This window comes from Mauremys reevesii, linkage group 12 (genome assembly GCF_016161935.1).
Source record: "Mauremys reevesii isolate NIE-2019 linkage group 12, ASM1616193v1, whole genome shotgun sequence".
Lineage (NCBI taxonomy): Eukaryota > Metazoa > Chordata > Testudines > Geoemydidae > Mauremys > Mauremys reevesii.
In genome coordinates, this window is record NC_052634.1 from 4,115,349 (window position 1) to 4,140,839 (window position 25,491).

The 25,491-nt window shown below is 44.9% G+C and overlaps 2 protein-coding genes across 7 annotated transcripts in view; one reads left to right on the forward strand and one right to left on the reverse strand.

Moving 5' to 3' along the window:
• The first annotated feature begins 10,513 nt into the window (after positions 1–10,513).
• Positions 10,514–25,491, forward strand: part of USP28 (ubiquitin specific peptidase 28) — a 44,274-nt gene continuing 29,296 nt past the window's right edge. For 2 of the 6 annotated variants that reach the window (XM_039496427.1, XM_039496432.1), the window contains exons 1-3: positions 10,514–10,605; positions 19,853–19,930; positions 21,643–21,775. In XM_039496427.1, coding sequence (XP_039352361.1) covers positions 10,555–10,605; positions 19,853–19,930; positions 21,643–21,775 — 262 coding nt within the window. In that variant the 5' untranslated portion in view covers positions 10,514–10,554. Of the gene's footprint in view, positions 10,606–10,882; positions 11,192–13,195; positions 13,285–19,528; positions 19,585–19,852; positions 19,931–21,642; positions 21,776–25,491 lie in introns of those variants that run through there. The other 4 variants (XM_039496426.1, XM_039496430.1, XM_039496429.1 and 1 more) reach the window with 4 other exon arrangements.
• On the reverse strand, positions 23,576–24,599 carry LOC120375663 (60S ribosomal protein L23a-like). The gene is made up of 2 exons (XM_039496459.1): positions 24,589–24,599; positions 23,576–23,984 (listed from the first exon to the last, which is right to left on the reverse strand). The coding sequence occupies exons 1-2, from the start codon at positions 24,597–24,599 to the stop codon at positions 23,648–23,650; spliced, it is 348 nt and encodes a 115-aa protein (XP_039352393.1). The 3' UTR covers positions 23,576–23,647.

Consider the following 25,491-nt stretch of genomic DNA (forward strand, 5'->3'; position numbering starts at 1 on the left):
GTGCCTGTCGCTGATTTACAGCATGCTAATTCCATTAATAATTGAGGCCCAAATAGCTGCTTTAAATCAGACTTGTGCAGCGGCGTCTTCAACATTTGACAATAGTTACTGCACTCTTGAATTACCCTGGATAATGGAAACCTGCTATTGTTTAATGAAGAACAATCGCTAACAGTGCAGGGTCGGGGGGGGGGGAATCCTGTCTGCTTTTTGTCTTTCCTGACTCTTTAATTAAAAGATGTATTACACTGTGATTAATGGGAGTGCTTGGGTAGGGGTTTATTTGGCACATTTCAGAAGGGGAATGGGACACTCCCTGACAGCAGGATTATTTCAAAGGCTGTTCAGGTCCCGTCTGAATTGTCATCTGCAAATAAAAAGGGGATTAAGTAGCATGAATGCACTTATTCTCTGTCCAGGTTTATGGTAGAAATGGGCCTGGATCCAAATGCCCCTTTAACTTTGCAGCTTGGGCCCATTGCTGGGGTTTTTGCTGCTGGTTAAATCAAGGAAAGCACACTGTCCAAGCAGCTGCGGCGTCTCTGATGATGGTGTCAACCCAAATGGAAGTAGAGCTCCTAGTTCTGGCAGTGGAGTTTCCCCTGCATAGTGGGAGGTATGTTTCCAGTGCTGGTTTGTATCCCCATAGGCCACCACTGCAATGACAGAATGTGCCCTCTTTCTAAACTGCTCTTTTTTTCTCTAGGAACCAGGCATGTATCAGTCCAGCAACCACTTGACCCTTCCTCTTGTTTAGTAACATGCCCTGCTACCCCAGAGCCAGGAGTGAATGGGGGTCAGGGCATCTTCTGACAGGTAAGAACATAAGAATGGCCATACTGGGTCAGACCAAAGGTCCATCTAGCTCAGTATCCTGTCTACCGACAGTGGTCAATGCCAGGTGCCCCAGAGGGAATGAACAGAACAGGGAATCATCAAGGGATCCATCCCCTGTTACCCATTCCCAGCTTCTGGCAAACAGAGGCTAGGGACACCATCCCTGCCCATCCTGGCTAATAGCCATTGATGGATCTATCCTCCATGAATGTATCTAGTTCTTTTTTGATCCCTGTTACAGTCTTGGCCTTCACAACATCCTCTGGCAAGGAGTATCACAGGTTGCAGGGGTGGCTCTAGGTATTTTGCCGCCCCAAGCACTGCAGGCAGGTTGCCTTCGGCGGCTTGCCTGCGGGAGGTCCCTGGTCCCGAGGATTCGGTGGCAGCCTGCGGGAGGTCCGCTGAAGCCGCAGGACCAGCGGACCCTCCGCAGGCACGCTGCCGAAGGCAACCTGCCTGCTGCCCTCGCGGCGACCGGCAGAGCGCCCCCCGTGGCTTGCCACCCCAGGCACGCACTTGGCATGCTCGTGCCTGGAGCCGCCCCTGACAGGTTGACTGTGCATTTTGTGAAGAAATACTTCCTTTTGTTTGTTTTAAACCTGCTGCCTATTAATTTCATTTGGTGACCCCTAGATCTTGTGTTATGAGAAGGAGTAAATAACACCTCTTTATTGACTTTCTCCCCACCAGTCATGATTGTATAGTCCTCTATCATATCCCCACCTTAGTCGTCTCTTTCCCAACTGAAAAGTCCCAATCCTATTAATCTCTCCTCATACGGCAGTCGTTCCATATCCCTCATAATTTTTGTTGCCCTTTTCTGAACCTTTTCCAAGTCCAATATATCTTTTTTTTGAGATGGGGCGACAACCTCTGCATGCTGTATTCAATATGTGGGCATACCATGGATTTATATAGAGGCTTTATGATATTTTTTCTTATTATCTATCCCTTTCTAAATGATGTCCAACATTCTGTTCACTTTTTTGACTGGTGCTGCACACTGAGTGTATGTTTTCAGAGAACTGTCCACAATGACTCCAAGATCTCTTTCTTGAGTGGTAACAACTAATTTAGATCCCATCGCTTTATATGTATAGTTGGGATTATGTTTTCCAATGTGCATTACTTTGCATTTATCAACATTAAATTTCATCTGCCATTTTGTTGCCCAGTCACTCAGTTTTGAGAGATCCTTTTGTAACTCTTCGCAGTCTGCCTGGGACTTAACTGTCTTGAGTAGTTTGTATCATCTGCAAATTTTGCCACCTCGCTGTTTACCCCTTTTTTCAGATCGTTTATGAGTATGTTGAATAAGATTGATCCCAGTACAGACCCCTGGGGGACACCACTATTTACCTCTCTGTTCTGAAAACTGAAATGGGAAAGGCCTCCTTTCTGACTCCCCAAGAGATAGCTGAGTTCACCAGTGTCTGATAATTTACCAGGATGGCGCACTCAGACAGGACAGATGTCTGTTCCACTGCTCTCTGTTCAGACACACAAGCCTCTTCCTCTGTCTCCACTCCCCCTCTTCTTCAGGATCACCAAAGAATCACAGGTTCATTGCATCATCACTGATCTGCAAACTCTCCCCTCTGGTGTGTCCCGCTCCCAGTCACTCTGTTTCGGATGCCGATTGTCACCAGGCAAAGGTGAGAGCAGGTGTATATGAGGGATTGAATATACCTGCATGAATGGATGTGTGCAATATTTCTGTACACAGAAACCTTCACAGGGTATGTCTACACTCCATTAAAAGACCCACAGTATGGCTGCAGCTGACCTGGGCCAGCTGACTCAGGCTTGGGCTGCTGAGCTGTAAAATAGCAGTGTCAATGTTTGGGCTCAGGCTGGAGCCTGGGCTCTGAGACTCTGCGAGTTGGGATGAATCTGAGCCTACGCTCCAGCCTGAGCCCAAACCTCTACACGACTATTTTTAACCCTGAAGCCTGAGTCAGCTTGGTGGACTTCCCTGAGTAAGAGTGGCAAGGTTTGACTTAAAAGTGCAGGCATTTTGATCAGAGTACAGTACCTTTTTAAGTCCAGGTTCTCTTTGTTCTATTCCACAGTGTCACTAGATATATATTCATTCTAGGGCTAAGCTGTGATCTGCACAGAGATATGTAGAAAGCCTCTTGTCTGCCCTTCTTTAGGATGTTCTCTTGACCATCTGCCTGTCACCAGATGGCTATTGTTAATGATTTACAATCCATCACAACCTTCATTAACTAAAGTACCGTCAGCCTCGGGATCCCCGGCATTATTATTCTTAGCAGGTAGACCGTTGCTGCTAGAGCATGTGTAGCTTTTTGGTGACATTGATACTAAGGCAGTTCAGTGGGTGCTAATCCCACTCTGTCCATCCTTCTGGAATACACCATGTGAGCTGGCCTTCCACCTCTGCAGTCATTTGAATCTGCAGTTCTCTTCCCTCCATACAGCCTCTCTCTAAGTCGGTCGATGTCTCTGTTGGTCATCAAATTGATGCATGTGTGTTTTATGAACGTTCTTCTCCCGGACTCCTTCTTTAAATCCACCCTCCCTAACTACAGAACAGTTCTCTCCTCCACTGACCTTGGCTGTGATGGAGGAAGATCTGCCCACCCACCACATAATTCTCCTGTGCTCAATTTTCTCTGTATTTCTCTGGCTGGATTAAGGAGGGGAAAAGGAAAGGCTTTGCCTATGGTAGACAACTTCAGGAAAAGGGTCTGCTTAGCTTTGGAAAATAGCAACTCTGTACGTATTCTCAGAGATTCTGCAGGGGATCCACTCCCTGGAGAGGGCATTACATGGAGTCACTATTGCATGCTGAGGACAGGGGAAACTGGAGTAGGTGTCTGTAAGGGCCTCCTCTCTAAGCACTAAAATGGTTTCAACTGGAACTTCATAGAAAGGAGCCAGTGGCCCTGAGACTGTGCTGAAAGGAGAGGAAGGATGCAGTGCTAGGAGCCTGTAAGAAATGTGAGGAATTTGGTATATGTCATAGAGCAGAAGAATGGGATTCACTGGGATCTGCCTGCTGTCCTGGGTTCCTTTCCTATTCTTCGCTTCCCTGGATGGCTGGACAGGCTGGGGTATGTGTCCTTACTCACTCGATGTCACCAGCTGGTTGACACAAGAGCAGTAAGGTTAAATTGTTCATCCTCTTCTACACCCAAACTACTTCAGATTAGTTCTGTCAACTTGGTTTTGTTCTCTGACACACTCCAGACCCATTTTCCTTCTCTTGCCCTCCAGGTTGCACCATGAAGTCACCCTGTTCCCCTTGCTTTGAGGAGCTGGCTCAGCTTTCTCCAAAGCCTGTCAGCATCGCTCCTGAGCTGACTGGCTGCAGAGCTGTAAGATATATCCCACCCCGCCCCCAAGGGCTAAGCACTCCTGTTCCTGGAAGGATGGGACAAGAGAGGCCAGAAGAGATCTGCAGAGGAGCTGAGGTGGGGTGCTGGGGAGCTTCCCAAGAGACACTGAGTGTGTTGCCTCACGGGGAGACAGTGTCACTGTCTTACACACTCCAGCACTGGGAACTTGGGAAACACCAGACGCACAGAGTTCCATCTACACTGCATTGAAAGACCTGCAGCAGGCTCATGGGGCTGAGGTTGTGGGGCTAAAAATTGCAGTGTAGCTGCTCAGGCTTAGGCTTGGGCCTGGAGCCTGAGCTCTGGGACCCACCCATCCCTCATGGGGTCCCACAGCCTGGGCTCCAGACCAAGCCCCGTACATCTACACTGATTTTTAGCCCAGGCCAGCCACAATCATGCTACAGGTCTTTTATTGCAGTGTAGACATACTGATAGGGTCACTGTGGGGCAACATGAGACATCTCCCTCCTCCAGGAGTTGGTTGTGCTGCCATCCCAGAGCTGTGAAGAGCCGTGGACCTGCCGTCTTGTCTACTGCATGGTGAATTCTTGCCAAGGGTCCGGGGTAAGCTCTGCTGGGAATGCTTCCTTTCATCTCCTGTGCTCGGTTGCCCGCTGCATTCAATTCACTAGGAAGGCAGCGGTGTAGCTGTGGCCCCTCCCAAATGGATGGCTGCCTTAACAGGCTGCGGAAGAGTTTATTATGCAAACGTAATAAACATAATAAGGGATGTGTTTATTATGCAAACAGCAACTGAGTTATGTGTCTTTTAAGACTACTAAATAGTTTTTAATTACTGCTATATCAGTAAATCCCATAAATATGCAAATGCAATTAGTTCACAAAATAGGCCCTAAATATCTTTATTCCTCTCCAACAAAGTTCTTTGAAGTTAATCGCCAGCTCCCTTTGTTCACTCCCTTGGCAGTTGTGCTGAAATTGATGGGAATTATGACAGATGTACAAATTCAGGGGTACCAGATTTTTTCTGAGTGGCACATCTGGACAGGCAGGGACGAAGACTGGGGGGGAGGGGGAGGCACAGGGAGGTTGAGGGGCTGTTCCCTTCCAAATAGTAAGCTAGATCATCTTATATTTTATATGTCGCATTTGTGTTCCATGCTGTTCAAGACACGGATCTCAAGATAGCCGGCCAGAGGATGACAATTCTGGTTCGGGATAACTTTTTGAGGTCTCAGAACTTGTATGCTTTGCACTGGAATGAAAACAGAACCTTTCCAATGATTGCATGAAATGCAAGTGTGCCGAAAAGGACAGGCTTTCAATTCCTCTCTCTTGCTCTGGTTAGAAATGAGCAGAGAGCCTTGGACCTCAGAAACTGTCCCACCAAAAACGTAGTTGAAATTGACACATGTGTGTGAAAACATTTCAACTTGAACAAAACAGCACATTTCAACAAAAATAAATTTAGTCAAAAATGTTCAAACCAGCTCTGCTTCTAGCTTACGAAAGCAATCACAGAAAAAGATGACACACTGGCAGTAATTGTAAGTGTATTTTAATACTCTTATGAAAGATCATTTTTCCTGTTCTTAGGCGTTTGGACTTCCTAAGGTATTCCATATCTCCAGATCAGTCCCCTATTCCTCCTGCCCCTTCTTTCTCAGTGTTGTACACGTCTATGTGGAGATGTGGCTCTCTGGAACCTGCAAGTCCTCTAAGTAACCAACAGGAGATGCTCCTTCTGGAATGTGCTTTATTTAGTATGTTTGGGTCAGATTTTTTTAAAGCATTTATTTAAGCACCTAAAGATGCAGACAGGACACACACAAACACATTGATCTCTAATTCAATGGGAGTTTAAATACCTTTTAAAAATATAGCCCTTTGCGTTGTGGAAAGAGAATCAGCTATTCACTATATCTTACCACCAGGAAGTGGTTTCGTGTATGTCTGGACTTACTTATTTAATCTGAGCAGCCTCAACTATGTCTGTTTTATAAACTGCTACTCATCACCTGTTTCAGGTAAAGGTGATATGAGCAACCGAAATTAACACAGTTGAACAACCGAGCCTGACTTCACTGAGCTCCCAAACTTCACTGAAAGGCGGTGACTTCCCAGGAGCTGAGGCCTGCACCTAATTTCCATAAGATGAAGCATGTGGCAGCTAGCCACATTTTTAACAAGTAACAGCAACCTCTGGGGAGAACCTCTCCCAGCATGCAGTGCTTCATCTTAAGTAGCTTCAGGCTTGAACTTTCCACTCAGATGTAGCTGGAGCATTGCCTGTTGGAAGCAGCAGTTTGCAAAGGATGCACTTAAATACCGTAGAACCTCACAGTTACAAACACACCAGGAATGGAGACTGTTTGTAACTCTGAGGCAGCTGGGCTCCCAGCGGGGAGATCCATGCTTGGTGTCCGGTTGGCTGCCCTGCTCCCAGCAGGGAGCCAAGAAGCCTGGTGTGGCTGCCCCCTATTCCTGGCAGGGGGAGATCCATGCCTGGAGGCCAATCAACTGCCATGCTCCCAATGGGGAGCAGAAAGCTCAGGCGGCGGCCTTGCTGGGAGTGGGGAGCTAAGATCCTGGGGTGCAGCAGGACTCCCTGCGGGGAGTAGAGAGCCCAGGCAGCAGCCTGAGCCAGCGGCCCGGGTGGCAGCCTGACTTGGAGTGGAAATGGGGCAGCAGCCTGACTGGGAAGCCGGGAGCCGGCTTTCTTGTCAATTTCACAGCTCCAGGATGACAGACAATAGATGTAAGTTACATCTGCAGGGACACTGCATCGCGTCAACTACACCGACATAAGACCTACGCATCTTGTGGAGGTGGCATTATTAGATCGGTGTAGTAGGCCACTTACATCAGTGGGAGCAAGGCCATAGGGTATACGCTGACATAATTAGGTTGATGTAAGGCAGCTTATGTTGACCGTCACCTAACGCTGTAGTGTAGACTAGGCCCTAAACTGAAGACCAGCTAAACTGTTTGTTTTATGAAGTCAGCATAGTCAGAGTGCCACCTTGTGGCCCTGGTGACAAACTTGGCTTTTTTTCTCTCTTTTTTTTGTTGCTGTTGTTGTCATGATCAGCCCTGGAAAAATGTGATAGGTCAGGATTTAATTTGATAGGCAGGGTGAAATGGTGATCCCATGCTGTGGAAACCAACTACATTAAACATGCTTCTTTTTTTGTAACAGAAAATCAACAATGATTCATAAGAAGATGAACAAGAAAACTCTTTATAAATGTGTCTCCTCTTATTATGTGAGTGCTATTGGATTCTCTACTGGGTTTATTAATTTATTTTACTTCTCTTCCTGAAATTAGGTTGGTGTGTTCTTTGGGGTACGGAGGGATTGGGCATATCCCCTTGGCCAGATGCTATTACTGCACCTCCTGGATAAGGCTGGGCTCAAGTAGTGGCCACAAATTTTGCCAGGAGTGGCTGCTTAGTGGACTGTATGAAAAGAGCTTGGGCTCAGGCCATTCCCCACTGGATAACAGTCCAAACTGTATCATGCACCAATACAACTGTCCCTTTTGTTGTCAATCCCAATAGAGAAGTCCTGCAGCATTAATTCCCCTTTCACTCTTGAGGGGACCCCTCCTGCAGTTCAGGTGAGAGGCATAGGGCAGAATGCAGAATGGCAGGAGTCTGCACTGCCAGTGCTTGTGCTGTACCTGCCCTGTGGAGAAATGGAGGACTTTATTCTCTGGAGTTACTTATTTGATGTCTTCACCAGCATGAGATTCACAAAAGTTAGACGAGAGTAAACTGTAGCAGCCTCAAGTTAGCGTAGTCAATGATGTAACTTTTCTAATGAATTACCCTGCTGTTAATGAAATGTACATAGCAGGTGTGACACACCTATGCATCTCTGACATGTAACACTATTATGTAATTAATGTTCTAGGCTTTCTCCACGTGGTTGGTGGAATTACCAGCTCATGAATGCTCTGAGAGGCTTGGCACTTGGAACTAAAGGGCAAGGAAAGTCACCCTTGCTGTGTTCCTAGTACTGGTTGTCTAGTGAAAGTCAGACACTAAAAGATAAAGGGGACAACCCAACCTTCCAATCAGTCAGAACTACCTGCAGGTCGACAGCTTTTAGTCCTGCAGAAAGGCCTTTGTCCGAACACGGAGCTCAGCTTCATAAGGCACAAGCAACAGCTGTCTCTAGGAAGAGAGAACTACTCTAGAAACTAGCCTATAATGAATGCTAAGAGCTAGTGCAGCAGCTCCAGCCATTTGGAAGGCAAGGTAAGGAACACACTTCAGCCAGAGCTGTGCAGTTTCATGGAACGCTGGCAGGTTAAAAAAACACAGACTGGATTTTTTTTCTTGATGAAAGGACACTTTGCATCACAACCAGATGGAGGAACCTAAAGTTAGTGTGTTGCCTACAGGTTGGTGCACAGTTTCTCTGCCACATCCCTCCTGCTGCAGGGGGTGTGTCCAGAGAAATGTGGGCGAGACTAACCCCAAATGCCAGATCACCCCCTTGGCTGCCCCAATTTACACTGCTGTTTGGGCTGGTACAAAGCTAGCCCAAGATCAGGAGTGCACAGATGGATTATAGCCAGTTTGGCACCCCTTCTTGTGCACTAGGCCATCACCCCTAGCAGAGGATTTAGCCCCATCTGTATATTTTTCCAAATACACTTCCTCCCTGCATCAGATTAGTAAAACCCACTGAATTTTACCATTCTCCTTTACTGTCCTGCATTAAGGTGGGCATGTTTTTCACTTCACTGAGCTGGGCCAGTGAACAGAACAACTCAATTTCATTTCTGTTTCTTTCTGGACACTTTCTTAGCTTTCCCATACTAAGCCCAAGCTGCAGTGTTTGGGTTTCCCACAGGGCAGGGGGATGTTTACAGCCAAACAAGCACTGTCTTCACTGACATATTTTCAAAACAACTTCATGACAATATTTCTGGGAAGGTTAGATGCTTTCAAAATATTTTGTTACAAAATGTCATCTTCCTGCCTGTGAAAGGGGTGGCAGCACCAGACTAAGGCATGTTTCACCAAAGCCTTCAGAATTGTACTTTGTGAACATGAGAGGACAAAAGCCCAACCACGCAACAGTTGCAGTCCCATAAATAGCATGTTTAGTCCTCCACTCTAAAACATCAACAACCACAGAGAGTTTCCAGGGCTGATTCTCCTCCTATTATTCTTTGTATTGCAGTAGCAACTGGGAGCCCTAGTGTAGGGGCTAAGCATAAGCTTTCATGGGTGAATACTCACGTTGTCGAATGCAATGTAATGAGTGCTCAGATTTACAACACTCAAAAATAAATATCTGGCCCAGAAGCAATATCTAAAGCACTGGAGCTCGGCTAGCCAGTAAGATAGTTAATCAGCTCAAACAGGGGAGGGGGTTTCGAGGTGATGGTTTGAAGTGACCTAATGATGTAACAGTGCAGTGCAGTGGTGTTTGGACAGTCTGAACTAGCCAGAATCTCAGAGCATGCAGCCAGGTCCCCCCTTTTAGGAGGGTTGCTGTGGAAGGGAATACTGTTTGAGGAAAGAGGGGGAGGCCCCTGGTTAAAGCACTAGCCTAGGAGGGGGCAACCTGGGTTAAATCCCTGATCTGCTACAGATGACCTGTAAGTAAAATGACTGGTAGGTAAGTACTTAGTCTCTCTGTGCCTCAGTTCCCTATCTGTAAAGTGGGGATAATAGCATTCCCCAACTGCATAAGGGCTGTGAGGTGCTCAGACACCGTAGGAAGGGGGGCCAGTAACTCCCCTCGATAGATAACTGTACAGCCCCCTGGATGCGTGTTTGCTTTTCATCAGGATTACAGGGATTTGAGCTCCCGGTGAGCTGCCTGGGGTACGAGAGCGGGTACCACGTTCCTGGAGGCGCTGGGTGGGGATGGAAGTGGGGTGGCAGCCTTGCGATGCTTGGGGCGAGGGCTCAGCACGCTGGGGGGAGATGTGCCAGGGCCTTACGATGCTGCGGGAAGCTCGGAGTGCGGCCCCCTAAGTGTGGTGCCAGTGCCAGGTGATGGCTCACGGGGGTGGGGGTCACCACGGTTGTGCCAGGGGCTGGGGACTGTGTCATCACTGACTCCCTTCCAGCAGGGAGTGGGGCTGTGCCCACCTGAGTGGGTGGGGGGGCTGTGCCCATGGGGTGGGGCCGTTCCCCTCTGCCAGGAGCGTGTTTCGGGGGCTGTGCCCAGCGGGGGCGGGGCTCCCCGAAGACAGTGCCCGGCGGGGGCGCGCCGCGTGCCCGGAGGGGGGGGGCGCGGTGCTCGGCCGGGCTGAGGAGCGAGCGAGCGGGCGGGCGCGCGGCCGGGCTCGGGCGCGCGCAGCGTTTCCCGCGGCCGGGCTGGCTGGGGTCGGGCGGCGGCGGCGGCCGAGCGGGGCCCGGGATGACGGCGGAGCTGCAGGCCGCGGAGGGCGCCGCCGAGAGCCGGGGCACGGTGAGCGGCCGGGGAGGGGAGCGCTGGGCTCCTGCTCACGGCGGGGCCCCCCCGCGAGCCCCACGGCCTAGCTGGGAGTCCAGCCGCGGCGTGGGCGGGGGCGCTGGGAATAGAGACCCCGCTGCGGGGCTGCAGCCGGAGGCGGTCGGGTGGGAGTCCGGGGGGGGCGCCGCCCGCGGGCGCCTTCACGCCGCCTTGGCTGCTTCATGCCCTTTGTCCTCCGCTGCCTGGGGCTCGCCCCCCTCCCCGGGAGGCCGCAGGGGTGAGCGCCCCGGGGTGCCCTTGGCTCCTCACCCCCGGGGTGGGCTTCAGGGGAGATGGTCATTCCCCCGCCCAGGGCCGCCTCCCACCAAACCCGGAGACCTGCTGGGTGATGGGACCAAAGAGGGAGGAGGTTAGTCAGTCCCAGGACAAAACCAGTCCCCACCACAAAAGGTTAACGAGCCCCACTAATTCCTCCCTCTGGTTCTGTTATGTCCCGGAATTGAAACTCCGAAGTGTTCCGCCCCGGCTCCAGGAGAGGCGGGCCAGAAAAGTTCAGCCGAGGCGCTTGACTGTTTCATCTTTTCAGTTAATAAATCAAAAGGTTAATACAATATTTGGCACTTACACAGGATGTACCAGTTTAGTGCATTTTACAGACTTCTTTGCTTTACACGCGTATCATGACGTTAACCGTGTTGGGGCATTTACTTTCTCGGCCGTTCATGATGTCATCAGTTTATTTTTTGAAGGGCAAGAGATCTCTTTGGCAGACTTGCAGCATCTTTGAGGAATGATGATGTTTCCTATAATATAGGGATGATTTGCTAGGTATGCACAGATGCTAACGTGAGTCATGTTCTGCCATCTTTGCTGCAGTAACATCCATATATTTGTGGCTTAATGTTGTAGGAGATTTTAAAACCGTTCATGTTAGCTAGCTAGTGTTAAATGGGAAGAATTTTAAGATTTGAGCGATCAAAGATATTAATAAAGTTTTCTTCAGCTTTTTGATGGAAGTGCCTTAAACCTAAGCGTGAATGTTCCTTTAGACTGGTTGGACTGAAATCTTTTGATGTCTTTATTTTCTTCCTCACACCTGTGCATCTGAGAAGGAATGGACACAGCTTTCATAACACCATGACTATAGAGCTTCATGTGTCTGTTGAAGATCTTGCTTGGGAGTGACTGTACCCAAGTGCACCGCTGTATTCACATCCTACACACGGTTGTAATAATCATTGTTCACAATATGCCTCGTAAGGTATCATTTGAAAACTAATAACCTCCTGGTCAGTAATATCATGGTGAAATGTATGTGACTATGTTATATGTAAAGTTATGAACGTAAGCTAAAATCATGATTGAAGTGTGTTTAGCAGACAAGTTTGGGGAGTGGGTAAACCTGTTTCTCAAAGACAAAAGACAAAGCTGATGGGCAGTCATTTATCAACTGGTCATTCTTTGGCAAGGAAAGGGGGCAGGAACAAAAAGATCAGAATCCTAGCAAACAATACAATGGAACCTCTTTTACCACCAGGTTTCTTGACTTCATCCTCACAGCAGGAATGAACTTTAACTAGAGGTAACCTTCAGTTTTCAAAGGTTGATTGAACTGTAAAAGTGAGGGGCAAAACCACCCCAAATTATCTTTCCCTATCCATCTCTCACCTTTTCACCCAAAAGGCAAACAGCCATTGGACTTTGGGAACAGATCCAGGCCTGCGAATTTGGTCAGCAGTGTTGCTGGAAGAATATGGTAAGGGTCTTGACCTTGAACCAGGGCCGGCTCCAGGCACCAGCTTAGCAAGCAGGTGCTTGGGGCGGCCACTCCAGAGAGGGGTGGCACGTCCAGCTATTTGGCGGCAATTCGGCAGAAGGTCCCTCGCTCCCGCTCGAAGCAAAGGACCTCCCATTGAATTGCTGCAGATCACAATCGTGGCTTTTTTTTTTTTTTTTTTTTTTTTTGCTGCTTGGGGTGGCAAAACCCCTGGAGCCGGCCCTGCCTTGAACCAAGTCAAACTTGTTAAGTTTAGTAGTAGGAAGCATTTTATCTTTTTCTCTTGTAACCATTTTTTACTTTTGTGCTTTATACTTATACTCCTTGTAGTTTAATAAACTTGTTTTTTCTTTTTTTCTTTAATTAAAATTAATGCAGGATTGTGAATTGTTTTGGGTAGCTTCATTTAAGGTCACAGACTGTGGTATACTGATCCCCTTAGAGGGGCAACAGACCTAATATGCCAGCAGAGGGCTGGACAGTGTAGAACACGTTTTCTGGGGGGAGAAATCCAGGACGGGGAGTGTGTTGGGGTCACCCTGCAAGTAGTAGCCAAGACTGCTGGAAGTGAGAGTGTGGCTTGGTGTTTGCTGACAGACTGTTTGGGTCAGAGTTGCCAGACCAAGGCCGAGGCTGGACACAGACACTCAGGATGTGACCTGCATGCTGTTTGTGAGGAGCCCAGGTTGGGAGCTACGGCAGCAAAGCATTGTGAGGCACCCCAGGTTGCAGGGCAGGAGTGACAGCCTCTCACTGGTTTGGGTTGCACCCCGAAATGTCATAATGACTGGGTGTTTCCAGCTTCTGTCAGTGAGAGGTTTTCTTTTTACTTCAGTGGGCTTTGGCTCAGGCCTGTGGTGAACAGAGACCGATGCTTGAATCCTGAAGTGGGAGCAGTAAAAGTATCCTGGGGGAAGGTAAGTTTAGTGTAAGGTTGCTGGTTGACCGTGCTGAAGACTGAATTATTCTATGGAAGGTGTACGGGACAAGCAGTGACAATGCAAGCTTCCCTCATCTCTGTATGTTGCCACTACCAATGTGCCTCAACACTGACTTGGAGGGAGATGTCTAAAGTGAAGAAAAGAGTTTGAGCTCCATGGCCCATTGAATCCCTATGCTTTCTGCCAAGAGTGCCATTGGAGGGATCAATTAGTAACAGGGCAGGTGTCTACAAAGAACATCTGCACACTAGGATCCCATTGAGAACCCCCCACTTGATTCATGCAGGCCATTGAAAAGAACAGCTACGGAAGTATGAATTTCTGTCTCTGTGAAGGAGGCTAACCCCAGTGAATATTTCTCTGGATTCTAAAGTACACCTTTGCTGTTGACAGCATGACTTGTGTCTTGTTTCATTAGTGACTGAAGTGCTACATTTAAACAAACAAAAACAAAAGAAAACAAACAAACAAACTACCACCAGACATCACTGGAATGACTTAGAATTTTCTTGGGACTCCACCTTTAAATGTTTTTTGGTGGATTAGTACATAGGGATAAAATAATTTGCAAGAAATAACTTTCTGAAACCTACTCTGCCCCTCTATCTCGCTGCCCAACTGGGAAGAATGTTTGGGAATACACTAGGGGATGTATCTCCATGGGGAACAAATATTTAATAATGTGCTTCTCAGTCTCACAGAGAAAGGTATAACATGATTCAATAGATGGATAATCCATCCAAAACATGATCCAAGGTGAAGCTAGAGAAATTCAGACTGGCAATAAAGTGTACATTTTTAATGGTGAGAGTAATTTATCATTGGAACAATTTACCAAGGGCTGTGGTGGATTCTCCATCACTGACCATTTTTTACTCAAGATTGGATATTTTTCTAAAATCTGCTCTAGGAATTATTTTGGGGAAGTTCTCTGGCCTGTGTTATATAGCTGTAGATGATCATAATGGTCCCTTCTGGCCTTGGAATCTGTGAAGTCTGTGGACACCATTTCTGTCTATAAATCCCTCAGTAATTCGTTTTACCTCTTGCCATTATTAAAACAGCCCCCTTTAACTTCTGTGCCATGTACAAAGACTCATCATTACTTGCCTTTAGAGGACCCAATTAAAACTGTTCTGAGGCCTTGGCTACACTTGCAAATTTGCAGCGCTGCAGCAGGGTGTGAAAACACACCCTCTCCAGCGCTGCAAATTGCGGCGCTGCAAAGCGCCAGTGTGGTCAAAGCCCCAGTGCTGGGAGCGCGGCTCCCAGCGCTGTACATTATTCCCCACAGGGAGGTGGAGTACGGACAGCGCTGGGACTCCCAGCGCTGGCGCTTTGACTACACTTAGCGCTTCAAAGCGCTGCCACGGCAGCGCTTTGAAGTGCAAGTGTAGCCATAGCCTGAGAGGATGTAAGTGGTATGTCCATAGACATCCGTAACATGAAGAGAGCATGAATAGATTCACTTTCAATCTCATTTAAGTTTGAACGGCCAGGGACTTAAGCCGAATCCAAGATGTTCAGGGAACCTACGTTCTTGAGATAATTTGGCTGTTCCTTTGCTCTCCACTCTAAAGCCGTGATGTATTTCGAAGCTCTTGTGGGTTCTGCATAGGAGAAATCAGTGGGAACAGGCGATTGATTTTGTTTGTGTTTCTAATTGTGCAGTATTTATGCATTTCTAATGTCAAAATTGTACAATACTCGGAGTCTGCATATGTACATTGAAACAATGGCCAACTATTTTCATCCTTCAATCTAGCTAGGTTTGGATTGCAAAAGGTTTTACTGCACAAATGCTGGAATTGTTGGTAATATCCCTCTGTAGGTTTTTAATCTTCTTGATATCTATTTTCCAAGCATGATAAGTGTGAAGTTAAAATGCAGTTGGTAAAGGTCACCTATCTTGTGTGCTGCTTCCATGCAGGCCGCTGCGTTGTCCTTCACGCAGACTGCTATTTCTACAGTCCCTTTTTGGAGCCTGTCTATCCTGTCTCTATCCTTCCCTGCTTTAAATCCCTCCTCAAAGCATATTTCTTCAGGTAGTTTATATTCCATAGTAATTTTAAAACAACAAATCCAGGACTCTCATGACTCCCTTAGTTGATTACACCATCATCTTCCCCTCTGTCAGCCCCTTGTTTATCATCCTATTCTGTTGCTATAGTCTTAACGTATATTGTAAGTTCTTCTGGGAAGGGATTCCCTTTCTTGTAACGTGCCAGGCACGTTTGTGGTGCTGCCGTATATTAGAATTGTTTCAGTTACTAATGTCCAGTTTCCGATGTGGCACAACACAAAGACCAGTCAGAACAGAGTGGGGATTTTTAAACCATTTAATAAATATAACCCTTAAAACATGCCAGTACAGATGTGTTGGTACTTGCCAGTGATTGTTTGCCGTGAATGCAAACCCTCTCAATATGTTGTATAGAGGAAACCTTCAGTTGCTGAATCCTAGTCTTGTGGCTGACATGCTAGTGCAATAAAATGTGCCTTAGTGGAGACCCAGAGGAACAACACAAACTGATTGGTGAGTAGGAAATGGTCTTTAACTAAAGGTTGGATAAAGTTGCACCAGAAGCCTTCGGGATACTTCCATAAAGGTCACTTAAGACAGAGAGTTGCCTGTTGACTCTAGTTGCTTAGTCCCTCTTTCACAGTAAGATTGTTCCTCGTCGAGCACACAACATTTCTTGTCCTGGCTTGTGTTTAGTTATTGTGTGTTTTTTATTAATGTGGGTTAGATGTAGATAAAAGGTTTATGTTGAGTTTTCCTCCAGACTAAAAAAAAATGCCCTGCAGCGCAAAGAGGAGTTAAGCAACAGGAATACAACTTGGTGTGGCAGCAAAATTAGAAACATGATATAATTGGTTTGCCTTTGTGAAAGGACTGAAACCCTGATCCTCAGAATGTTGGCATTAGATCAGCATGCAATTTTCCATTCTATTGCCTGCTAGTCATAAGAATTTCCTGTTTCTTTTTTCTCAGGATTAGCTTTGGGGGTAGGGAGAGTTTTTATAAGAATTAACCTAACTGTGTATCTTTTGGGGCGGCAGTAAGATTGGTTTTTACTCAATGCATTCTCAAGAATTTTTTATTTTTGTAGTTTTCGCTTTTTATATATTGTAGATTATGAAAAGGATAAAGAATGTGAGCTCTTCGAGGCAAGCACTATGGTGCACCCATTTCTCCAAAGCCATGTTGCTGTTTGTTTTATAATGTTTCTAAGTGAAATAGCAACAATTGAATGAATGCTGTTTGTACTTTAGAAGGATGGTTGGAAACAAAGGTGACTGACTTAATTCCCCTTGGAAAACATGACCCAAATTAGATCTGAATCTGTAGAATTACTGTTAGTCTTATCAGACTATGGGAAGGATTTTACAGTGGAATTGCAGAGCAATAAATTTAGGATCAATAATAGTACAAGTTAGTGAAATCAAAACTCTCTGGATAGGACTGAGGGTGGGCTTCTAAAGAGCCTCGTTAGCATCAAATATGCCAGAAGTGATGGTGGGGATTTCTCTCTGGGTGCTAATGTCTTTCCTACACTCGTGATTGCTGCATTACAAAGCTGTATCTCACTGGTTCTAATTCCAGTTGAAACCAAATGCTAGAGCTAGAAGGCTGCTGAAATGTTTCTTATGTAGGAAGAATTGTCACGGACTAGAATAATGAAGAACTCTGACTCTTTATGGACAATTGACCCCTCTAGCTCAATGCTGTCTCTAAAGTTATTCATAGTACTGGGATGCTTAGACAGTAAAGCTGATGACCATTGCTACAAAAGGACAGTCCTTTGAGTCAGTGTTTATGCCAGAACTGGCACTTAATACAAAGTAACTAGGTCTATATGAAGCATTTACAGACGCTCCCTGGGTTATGCAAGATCTGACTTACGCAAATTACGGGCGGGGGGGATAGTTCAGTGGTTTGAGCATTGGCCTGCTAAATGTGAGTTCAATCCTTGGGGCCATTTAAGGAACTGGGGTAAAAATCTGTCTGGGGATTGGTCCTGCTTTGAGCAGGGGGTTGGACTAGATGACTTTCTGAGGTCCCTTCCAACCCTAATCTTCTATGATTCTATGAAATTCACACTTACGGAAAAAGTTCCATAAGCCAGAAATGGGATTTTCAAATTGTGGAATTTTTTACGTAACATACGGGTATATGTTTCCAACTTATGCAAAATTTGAGTTATGCAATGCTTTCCTGAAGGGAACGATTGCGTAAGTCGGGAGGTGTCTGTATTAGGTTTCAGATGTGCAGTGGGTAATTATCATTAGGCTTGGTAGAATTCAGTTTTTATTTTTTGAATTTATTTTTTATTTTATTTATTTTCACCATCCAGACTCAGGGAAATATTAATGGATAATATTGATTATTTTAAAACATTTTTTCATTTTTATCTGTTCAGATTTTCAGTTGCAGGAAATTATGGGGCACCAGACAATATTATTTAGTGACAGTAGATATTGAGAGTCAGAAGTTAAAGCTTTATAGCCATTAAAACACACATTGTCAACGTTGTATGTCAAAATATACAAAGTAAATATCCAGAGATCAAACTCTAATAAATTCTCAAGCAGCATTTTTCTTTCTTTTTCTATCTGTAAGTTTCAATAATTATCTATGGAAATATTTTTTTTGTCAGTTTATGTGTGTGTGATGAAATTCAAGTTTGACATTTACCGATAAAATATAACCCTTTTGTCTTACTCCGTTGACCACAAATTCTTTGTCCAGTGATCCACATAGACTTCGGAGTTACCTCTGTGCAGTAGGTGAAAGCTTTTGTCTACCTGTAAGGCTGAAAGGCATCTTTCACCAGGCTGTTGTTGGAGCCCTAGGCCAGGGGTCAGCAACTTTCAGAAGTGCTGTGCCGAGTCTTCATTTATTCACTCTAATTTAAGGTTTCATGTGCTAGTAATACATTTTAACATTTTTAGAAGGTCTCTTTGGAAAGTCTATAATATATAACTAAACTATTGTTGTATGTAAAGTAAATAAGGTTTTAAAAATGTTTAAGCAGCTTCATTTAAAATTAAATTAAAATGCAGAGGCCCCCAGATCGGTGGTCAGGACCTGGGCAGTGTGAGTGCCACTGAAAATCAGCTCACGTGCCACAGGTTGCCTACCCCTGCCCTAGGCTTTCAGATCCGACAGACCAAGTGCTGACCATTCCTGACTAGTATGGTTTGACTCATTCTGAAGTGAATAGGACCACAGTGTGATCTGTAGAAAACTGATGTCATGAACTCCCTCAGGCTAATAACTTTTAGCTGGTTGGCTTCCACATTTTGCACCAGCTGTAGTGGTCAAGGGCAGCCCCATCTGCCTTTCATAATAATTCAGTGTGGAGGTTGGAAAGGCCTGGATTGCTCTGACAAGGATTCTCAACAGAGAGAATCTATTACAACAAATGCAGGTTGGAAAAAAAGATTTCTGGCCACCAAAGCCATCTGCGATTTCTGGTCCTTTGACTGCTCCTTGAGCTTCTCTCAGTTGCAAACTTAATTGACAAAGAGTGGCTATCTCCCACAAGAAGAAGAGCATACATTGTCCCTACCATGCTCTTGAGCTGCTTCCACAACCAGCGAGAATCCCCTCTGTCTTATCCGGTTTGAGCTTCAGCCATCTCATTCTCATTCCAGCCCCTGTCTTGGCCAGGCACTGGAAAAGTAGACCTGCTGCACCATCCAGACTCAGTGAAAGAGATCTGTGAAACTGCATGTCACCCCCATATTGACAACTCCACAGTCTGGACTGCCTCCTTATCCCCCATAGCAACCTCAGACACAGTAAATAAGGAGAATGTAGATTAAAGCGCTGAGGAACCCTGCATAGGGTCACAGATGTGAAATTTCAGTATTTCTGATATAATTTACTCCTGATGTTTAACAACAAAAAGAAGAGAGAGAACTTGAAACCTAAAATAATGTTTTTCATGGTCAAGGGTTGGTTGTAGTCTCTGTATTGAAAGATTTTTGAGTGGTAACTCAACAAGCAGCTAGCTAACCAAAACTTCAGAGCTTCTAATGAGAGGAGGGGAAGAGGATTCTCCAGGCCCACTGTGCTCTATATCTCTGGCACCTTATTGTGAGTGAGAAGTGACACACACAAATGGCATGTGCAACTAGGCTTAAAATAGGCCTCCATCAAACCCACACACATTCCCTGGGCTCCTTATATGTCCTAATGCACATGCTGCTTCTCTTCGAGAGGATTGATTTACATGAGGCACTGATGCCCTGCCTCTCTCCCCCAGTGTAACTATTGGCATTTTTACCATTTCTTCTCAGATATGCCTTTTAACGTTCTCTTTTAAATACAAACAAAAATTAATGTTAGTCTGTAAACCCGCTGGAAGAATTCTAACATATTCAGATTGAAGTCTGACAGTGTCATTATCTCAGAGTGCTGGGTCTTGTGTCAGTGTGTTAGTCAAAATCATAAGCCCCTGACACGCGCGGCAGAAGCTTGGTGTCTTTCTCATTCACCTCCTTACGTGAACTTTCCTTGTCCTTTGTAACACAGAATTGCCAAATGCTCTTAAACCGCTTGGGAGAAATCACAGGAATTCAGGATCCCTCGTTCCTTCATGCAGCCCTGAAGGTTAGTATGCTTTGCGAAGATGCTGTGAATGTCATCGTTTTTCTGTTGAAAGGAAATCTCTGCTGACTTTGTCTTGTTGCATGCGCTGGTTCAAGCTTTAACCTGTATATGAGCTTTCTGTAAATAGCATTTAAACTCCAAATATTTGTTTGGCATTTGTAATATACAGAGATTAGAATACTGCCTTGCTTGAGATGTTCAAAACTGGACTTGACAAAAGTAGTAGAATATGTGCTACAGAGAGCTATTCTGTCCACACAGGAGAATGGACCAAGTCACCTATTAAGTTATCCCCTGTCTAATTTCTGTTATTTTAAAGACATGAAAGGCCTATGTGGGTGGATACATGAATGCAGCGTATGATGTTATGGCTTGAAGGAAGTAACTCTTCTTTGGATTAATATCCATTCTTCTAAATTTTGAATCAAACTACAACAGGAGCAGTTCCCATACTTTTCCAGCAGTAGGCTTTAAGAACCTGTTCTGCAAGTACAAGTATTATGCTGAGATGCTGTAATCATTTCCTGGAAACATTGAAATTTGGCTCAAGTGGGCTTTTTCATGTATGTACCGAAGCATAACCATAAATAAAAATGTGGGGTAAAATAAGTTTTCCTTCAGCTGAACAGTCTTCACAATTCTCCACAGCTGAAACAACCACCACAGACTTGCGGTTTGTACTTTCAGACTTGTGGTCGTTTTGCCAGAACTGGGAGCAGAACAGCATTTGCTATAAAGAGGCACATGAGAGGTCCTAGGTAGAAGAAGAAACACTTTCCTGGAAAGATCCCTACTATAAATCATAGTGTGCATTATAAATTGCAACAGAAACCTGGGAGGGAATGAAGGGTAATACAGCACTAATATTGTCTATTCTGGGACCACTGGAGTCTGTTGCCTTGAGGCCTGTCAGCCAGGAGGTGGCTGTTGCTGCTGACTGTGCATGGAGACTTTTTTTAAAAAAGAAGGAATCTAACAAATAACAAAGTCCCCTTCAGTGTTTCTTCAAGTGGGAGTTGTAAAATATTGAATTAAATTCAGGGAATTAATTGATTACAGAGTTTTGGGAGGGGAAAAAGCTTTTGGTTTGTAAATTTTAACATTGCTTTTTTTTCCCTAAAACTAAATAGGTCTGTCTACCCGTGTTATTTTAAGTTCTTTCTCTTGTGATATGGGCTGTATGATCTGTGTTTCACATATGGTTCTTGTAGCTCCTTTACACATTCTTACAATTATAAAGCAATGCAGAGGGCCACACTCATGACTTCTTGAGGACACAGTGCTCCCACCCATTGATAAGGCCCCAGTAGAGTAAAATGCTTAAGCGTGTGCCTAACTTTAAGCACATAAATAGTCTCATTTCAGTGGACTACTCACATGCTTAAAATTAAGTATGTACTTTAAAGTACCTTGCTGATATTAGAGCCTGTGAATGCTCTAATCACTTTTAAGGGAACCAGAGTTGACTGAATGACACTTAAGGGTATAGAATGAATGCTAATTATTTATCATCTGAGAAAATTTTCAGCTTTAAAATTTTAACTCCTTCTTGGCAGTCAGCTTTTCCCCATGGTTGGAGAAAGCTGACTTGGTGCCAGCGTGTTCTCTTTCATGTGGATGGTGTTGATTTTCATTCAGATGTATATAAAAGAATCTGGAATAATGGGTACTTAGCTATTTCCACCCCCCTGCCCCTTTTTTTTCCCTCTCAGGCTGCAAATGGTGACCTAACTGATGCAGTCAACTTCCTCACTGAGGAGCGTGTTAAAGAGCCAGGCCAGGAAGCAGTCGCTGTGGAACCATCTGACTGTGAAGGGAGTGCTGTGGGCAAAGAGCAACCCACCAGTAGGTGGTTAATTCTTATCTGGAATATTATGTGCATTCGTGGTCACGCTTTCTCAGAAAGTGATATGGGTTTATCATTGATAAGAAATTGCTGGGGGTGAAATTTATTCTGCTGGGCTACCACAAGACTTGTGCCCTATATAAGCCCTGTGACGGGTTAGATCACAGAAGCCCCCCTTGGGAGCTGCCACCTGATGTGCCAAGACTACTTCCAAGTCCCTGCCAGCTTGGGACTCCAGCACCCCATCTTGCTGAGCCAGACATACCTGTCTGCTCCAACACAGACCCAGGGTCTGAATTACTTGCCCCAAAGCTGCAGGTTTACCTGAAAGCAGCTCACAGTAGTGTTCCTGTCTTTAACACTCAGATGCCCAACTCACAATGGGGTCTAAACCCAAATAAATCCGTTTTACTCTGTATAAAGCTTATACAGGGTAAACTCATAAATTGTTCGCCCTCTATAACACTGATAGAGAGAGATGCACAGCTGTTTGCTCCCCCAGGTATTAATACATACTCTGGGTTAATTAATAAGTAAAAAGTTGCATAGGCCAGGTACAGCTCAGGAGGCGGGGTGTCCTTGCTATTTGAACCAATATCAGTCAAGTGAAGTGGTTAAGGAACATATAGGTTTAACAGGATTTGATGTTGCTGAAAATTGGTTCAGTTTTATGGACCTCTTTGTTAGACAGTGTTTATTTGTGTTGCACAGACATGTGCTAGACTCTTGGATATTTTTTTTTCTTTGTGCACTCATTGCTTTACAGCATACTCTTTCACATAACATATGGGTATGGCACAGTCGTGTAATTTTAGCAATAACAGCTTGCTTAGTAATTGTCAGCCCTACCTTGACACTCCCTAATTATTTTAATCTGATTCTCATTTATAAGATGATTTTCTTATTTATTTTCAACCGGATGATATTTCTCATTAAGAGTGCTCTCTTGTGTGTTCAGTTGGGTTTTAATTCTGTGGCTCTCTTGTACTTCAGGGTTCTGGGATCAGGCTCTGAATGCCCAGAGTTTCTGAGAGTACTTCCACTTGGCTGACATTTTTTCCCAGGTCAAGTAAACACCTCTTAAGTGATTGGCAAAACGCCCTATCTTCCATGCCCATGAGTTGCATGGTAGAACCAGCAAACAGTGGTTGCTGATAACATACGGATAAGAAGGAAACAAAATAATTACCAAGTAAGGTCCTGCCACCCAACTGGAAGACTAGAACCTTATGGTCAGCACATAAAACACAGACGGGCTTATTGTACAGGATTAGAACAGTTTGGTGTCTGAAGGGCTTTGGCCAGGAGTGGGTCTAAGAAGCACTCATTGGGGAGGGCCTTGTAACTCAGGTAGCCAAAAGGAGCTTAATGTTTTCCATCCGTTTCTAGTATTCAACTATAACTAAAGCCTGGAATATAGTGCCATAAGCAGTACTCAGCATGCCACTTGCCCAACTGCAGTGATTTTCATGTTTAAAATCAGTTGTCTGCTAAGAACTAACAGCTCTTCCTGGAGCGTATGACCTTCTCTAATCACTCCCCCTGCTTTGGTAGCCTTTTGTGACCTTAAAGGCTAGTCTACACTGTGTGAAAGTAGAATGAATTATATTGTAAAAATAAGAATGGATTAAAGAAATGTTGTATGTACCTTTAAGCAGAAATAAGAAATGTTGAAATACAGGTGCCAGGAAAAGAAACATTAGGCATAAACAATGGTGCTAATGGCGAAACATTAACAGAAGATGGGTAATAGTTAGTAAGGAAATAAGATATGCATGCCTAGCCCAGGTAAACTTATCTTTTTTTTTTTTTTTTTTTTTTGGTTGTACAAAGTTTATTATCTCATCCGCCCAGCTCTTGGTGGATGCCCTTTAGATTATTCCAATCTTGTTGGCTACATCCAATGCATCATAGTCTGGAGCAAGACGGACGTAAGCCTTCTTCTCACCATCGGGCCGGATCAATGTGTTGACCTTGGCCACGTCAATATCATACAGTTTCTTGACAGCCTGCTTGATCTGATGTTTGTTGGCCTTGACATCTACTATGAAGACCAGGGTGTTGTTATCCTCTATCTTCTTCATGGCTGACTCTGTGGTCAGAGGGAACTTGATAATGGCATAGTGGTCGAGCTTGTTCCTCCGAGGAGCACTCTTCCTAGGATATTTGGGCTGTCTCCGTAATCGTAAACTTATCTGATTCTGCTTCCTTTGTTATCTTGTTAAGTTCTCACCCTTTTATCTGTATAAATAAGATAGTTTGTGTCTTGCATGGTGCTCACATTATCTGGGTGTTATTAGCAGAGCGCTGTGCTAATAAAACAGAGTGGTCTGACAAACTGTGAGTCCTGAGTCTAACTTTGACAACTGGCAACGCTAAAGCTCTCCCAGCGCTCTAGAAAACCCACCTCCACAAAGGGCGAAGCTCCCAGCGCTGGGGCACTGTTTACACTGGCACCTTACAGCGCTGAAACTTGCTGCGCTACCCCCCTGAGCGAGAAAGTTACAGCACTGTTAATTGCCAGTGTAGAAAAGCCCTAAAGCACTCATACACCATAGCATAGAGAACTGAGGATAGTTGTTAAGACATGTACTTCTTTCTACAAATACCTGTTAGCAGCCTGGGGAAACCAAATTCCTTCATTTAGTATTTTCTTGAGCATTTAAACCTAGTCTTTAAGCACTTTCTTTGAAGCTTGTGTTCCACTCTTTGATCGTTCCCACCCACTGAACAACCAGCTTCTTTTGTCACCAGAACTTCCTCGCTATCCAGTTTCTCTTTTGTCTAGAGAAGTCGTTCTTCATTCACTCACACATTTACCATTTTGAGCTTACTCCAGCCCCAAGTACCAGCAGGATAGTAGTCCTAAGTATCTGTGTGTGTGTCTGTACTATAAAATGATACTGATGTTAGAGCAACAGTGAGATACACAGCCACTAAGGGTAACATTTTCAAAAGCGCCTGAGTGACTTAAGTGTCGTGGTGCCTGTGCAAGTCAATAGGGTTTAGCTGATTTTGAAAATTTTAGCTGGAGCAACTGGTGGAGACAGGCTTTGATGTCATAAGGTAAATAGCCTGTGCCCCATCTGCATTATATATTACACAATTGCTATCACATGCACAGCTGTGTTGTTGATGTTAATTGATGTAAAATCACTGCTGATTTTTCCTTAGAAGGTAGCGTACTGCACTCTTTTCCTGGAAACAGATAAATGCCAAGAGCTGCTTTTTGCCAGAAGCATGGTTGGAAAGATAGTATCTGGCGGGGGCAGGGAGCCATGCTTCACATATCAACAGATCAAATAAGTATTTTTAACTTCTGGGAGGGGCTTACTTCACCACATTTCAACAGGTTCTTGCTGCTCAGCAGCTAAATCTGTTTCGTGTTACTGCACAGCTGAGTAATGCTACTGACAGCTAGAGCACCTAGACAGTAGGCCAGATGACATTTTCCAGACAGATTACTGTGAACTAGGAGTCTGAATAATTGGAAATTGTTTTTAAAAGCAATTACATGCTTTGAAAACAAAACAAAACACCCAAGTATGAATATAAGCTAAAATATAAGGAAGCTTATATAGATATATAAATCTAAACGTACAAGTACCTGGAAAGAATTTCCTTTAATCATGTAAAAGACAAATATGCTGCACAAACAATGCATTTCCTAATTGAGCTGCCTGTTATGCACTAAGCAGGTTTATAAAATAAGAAG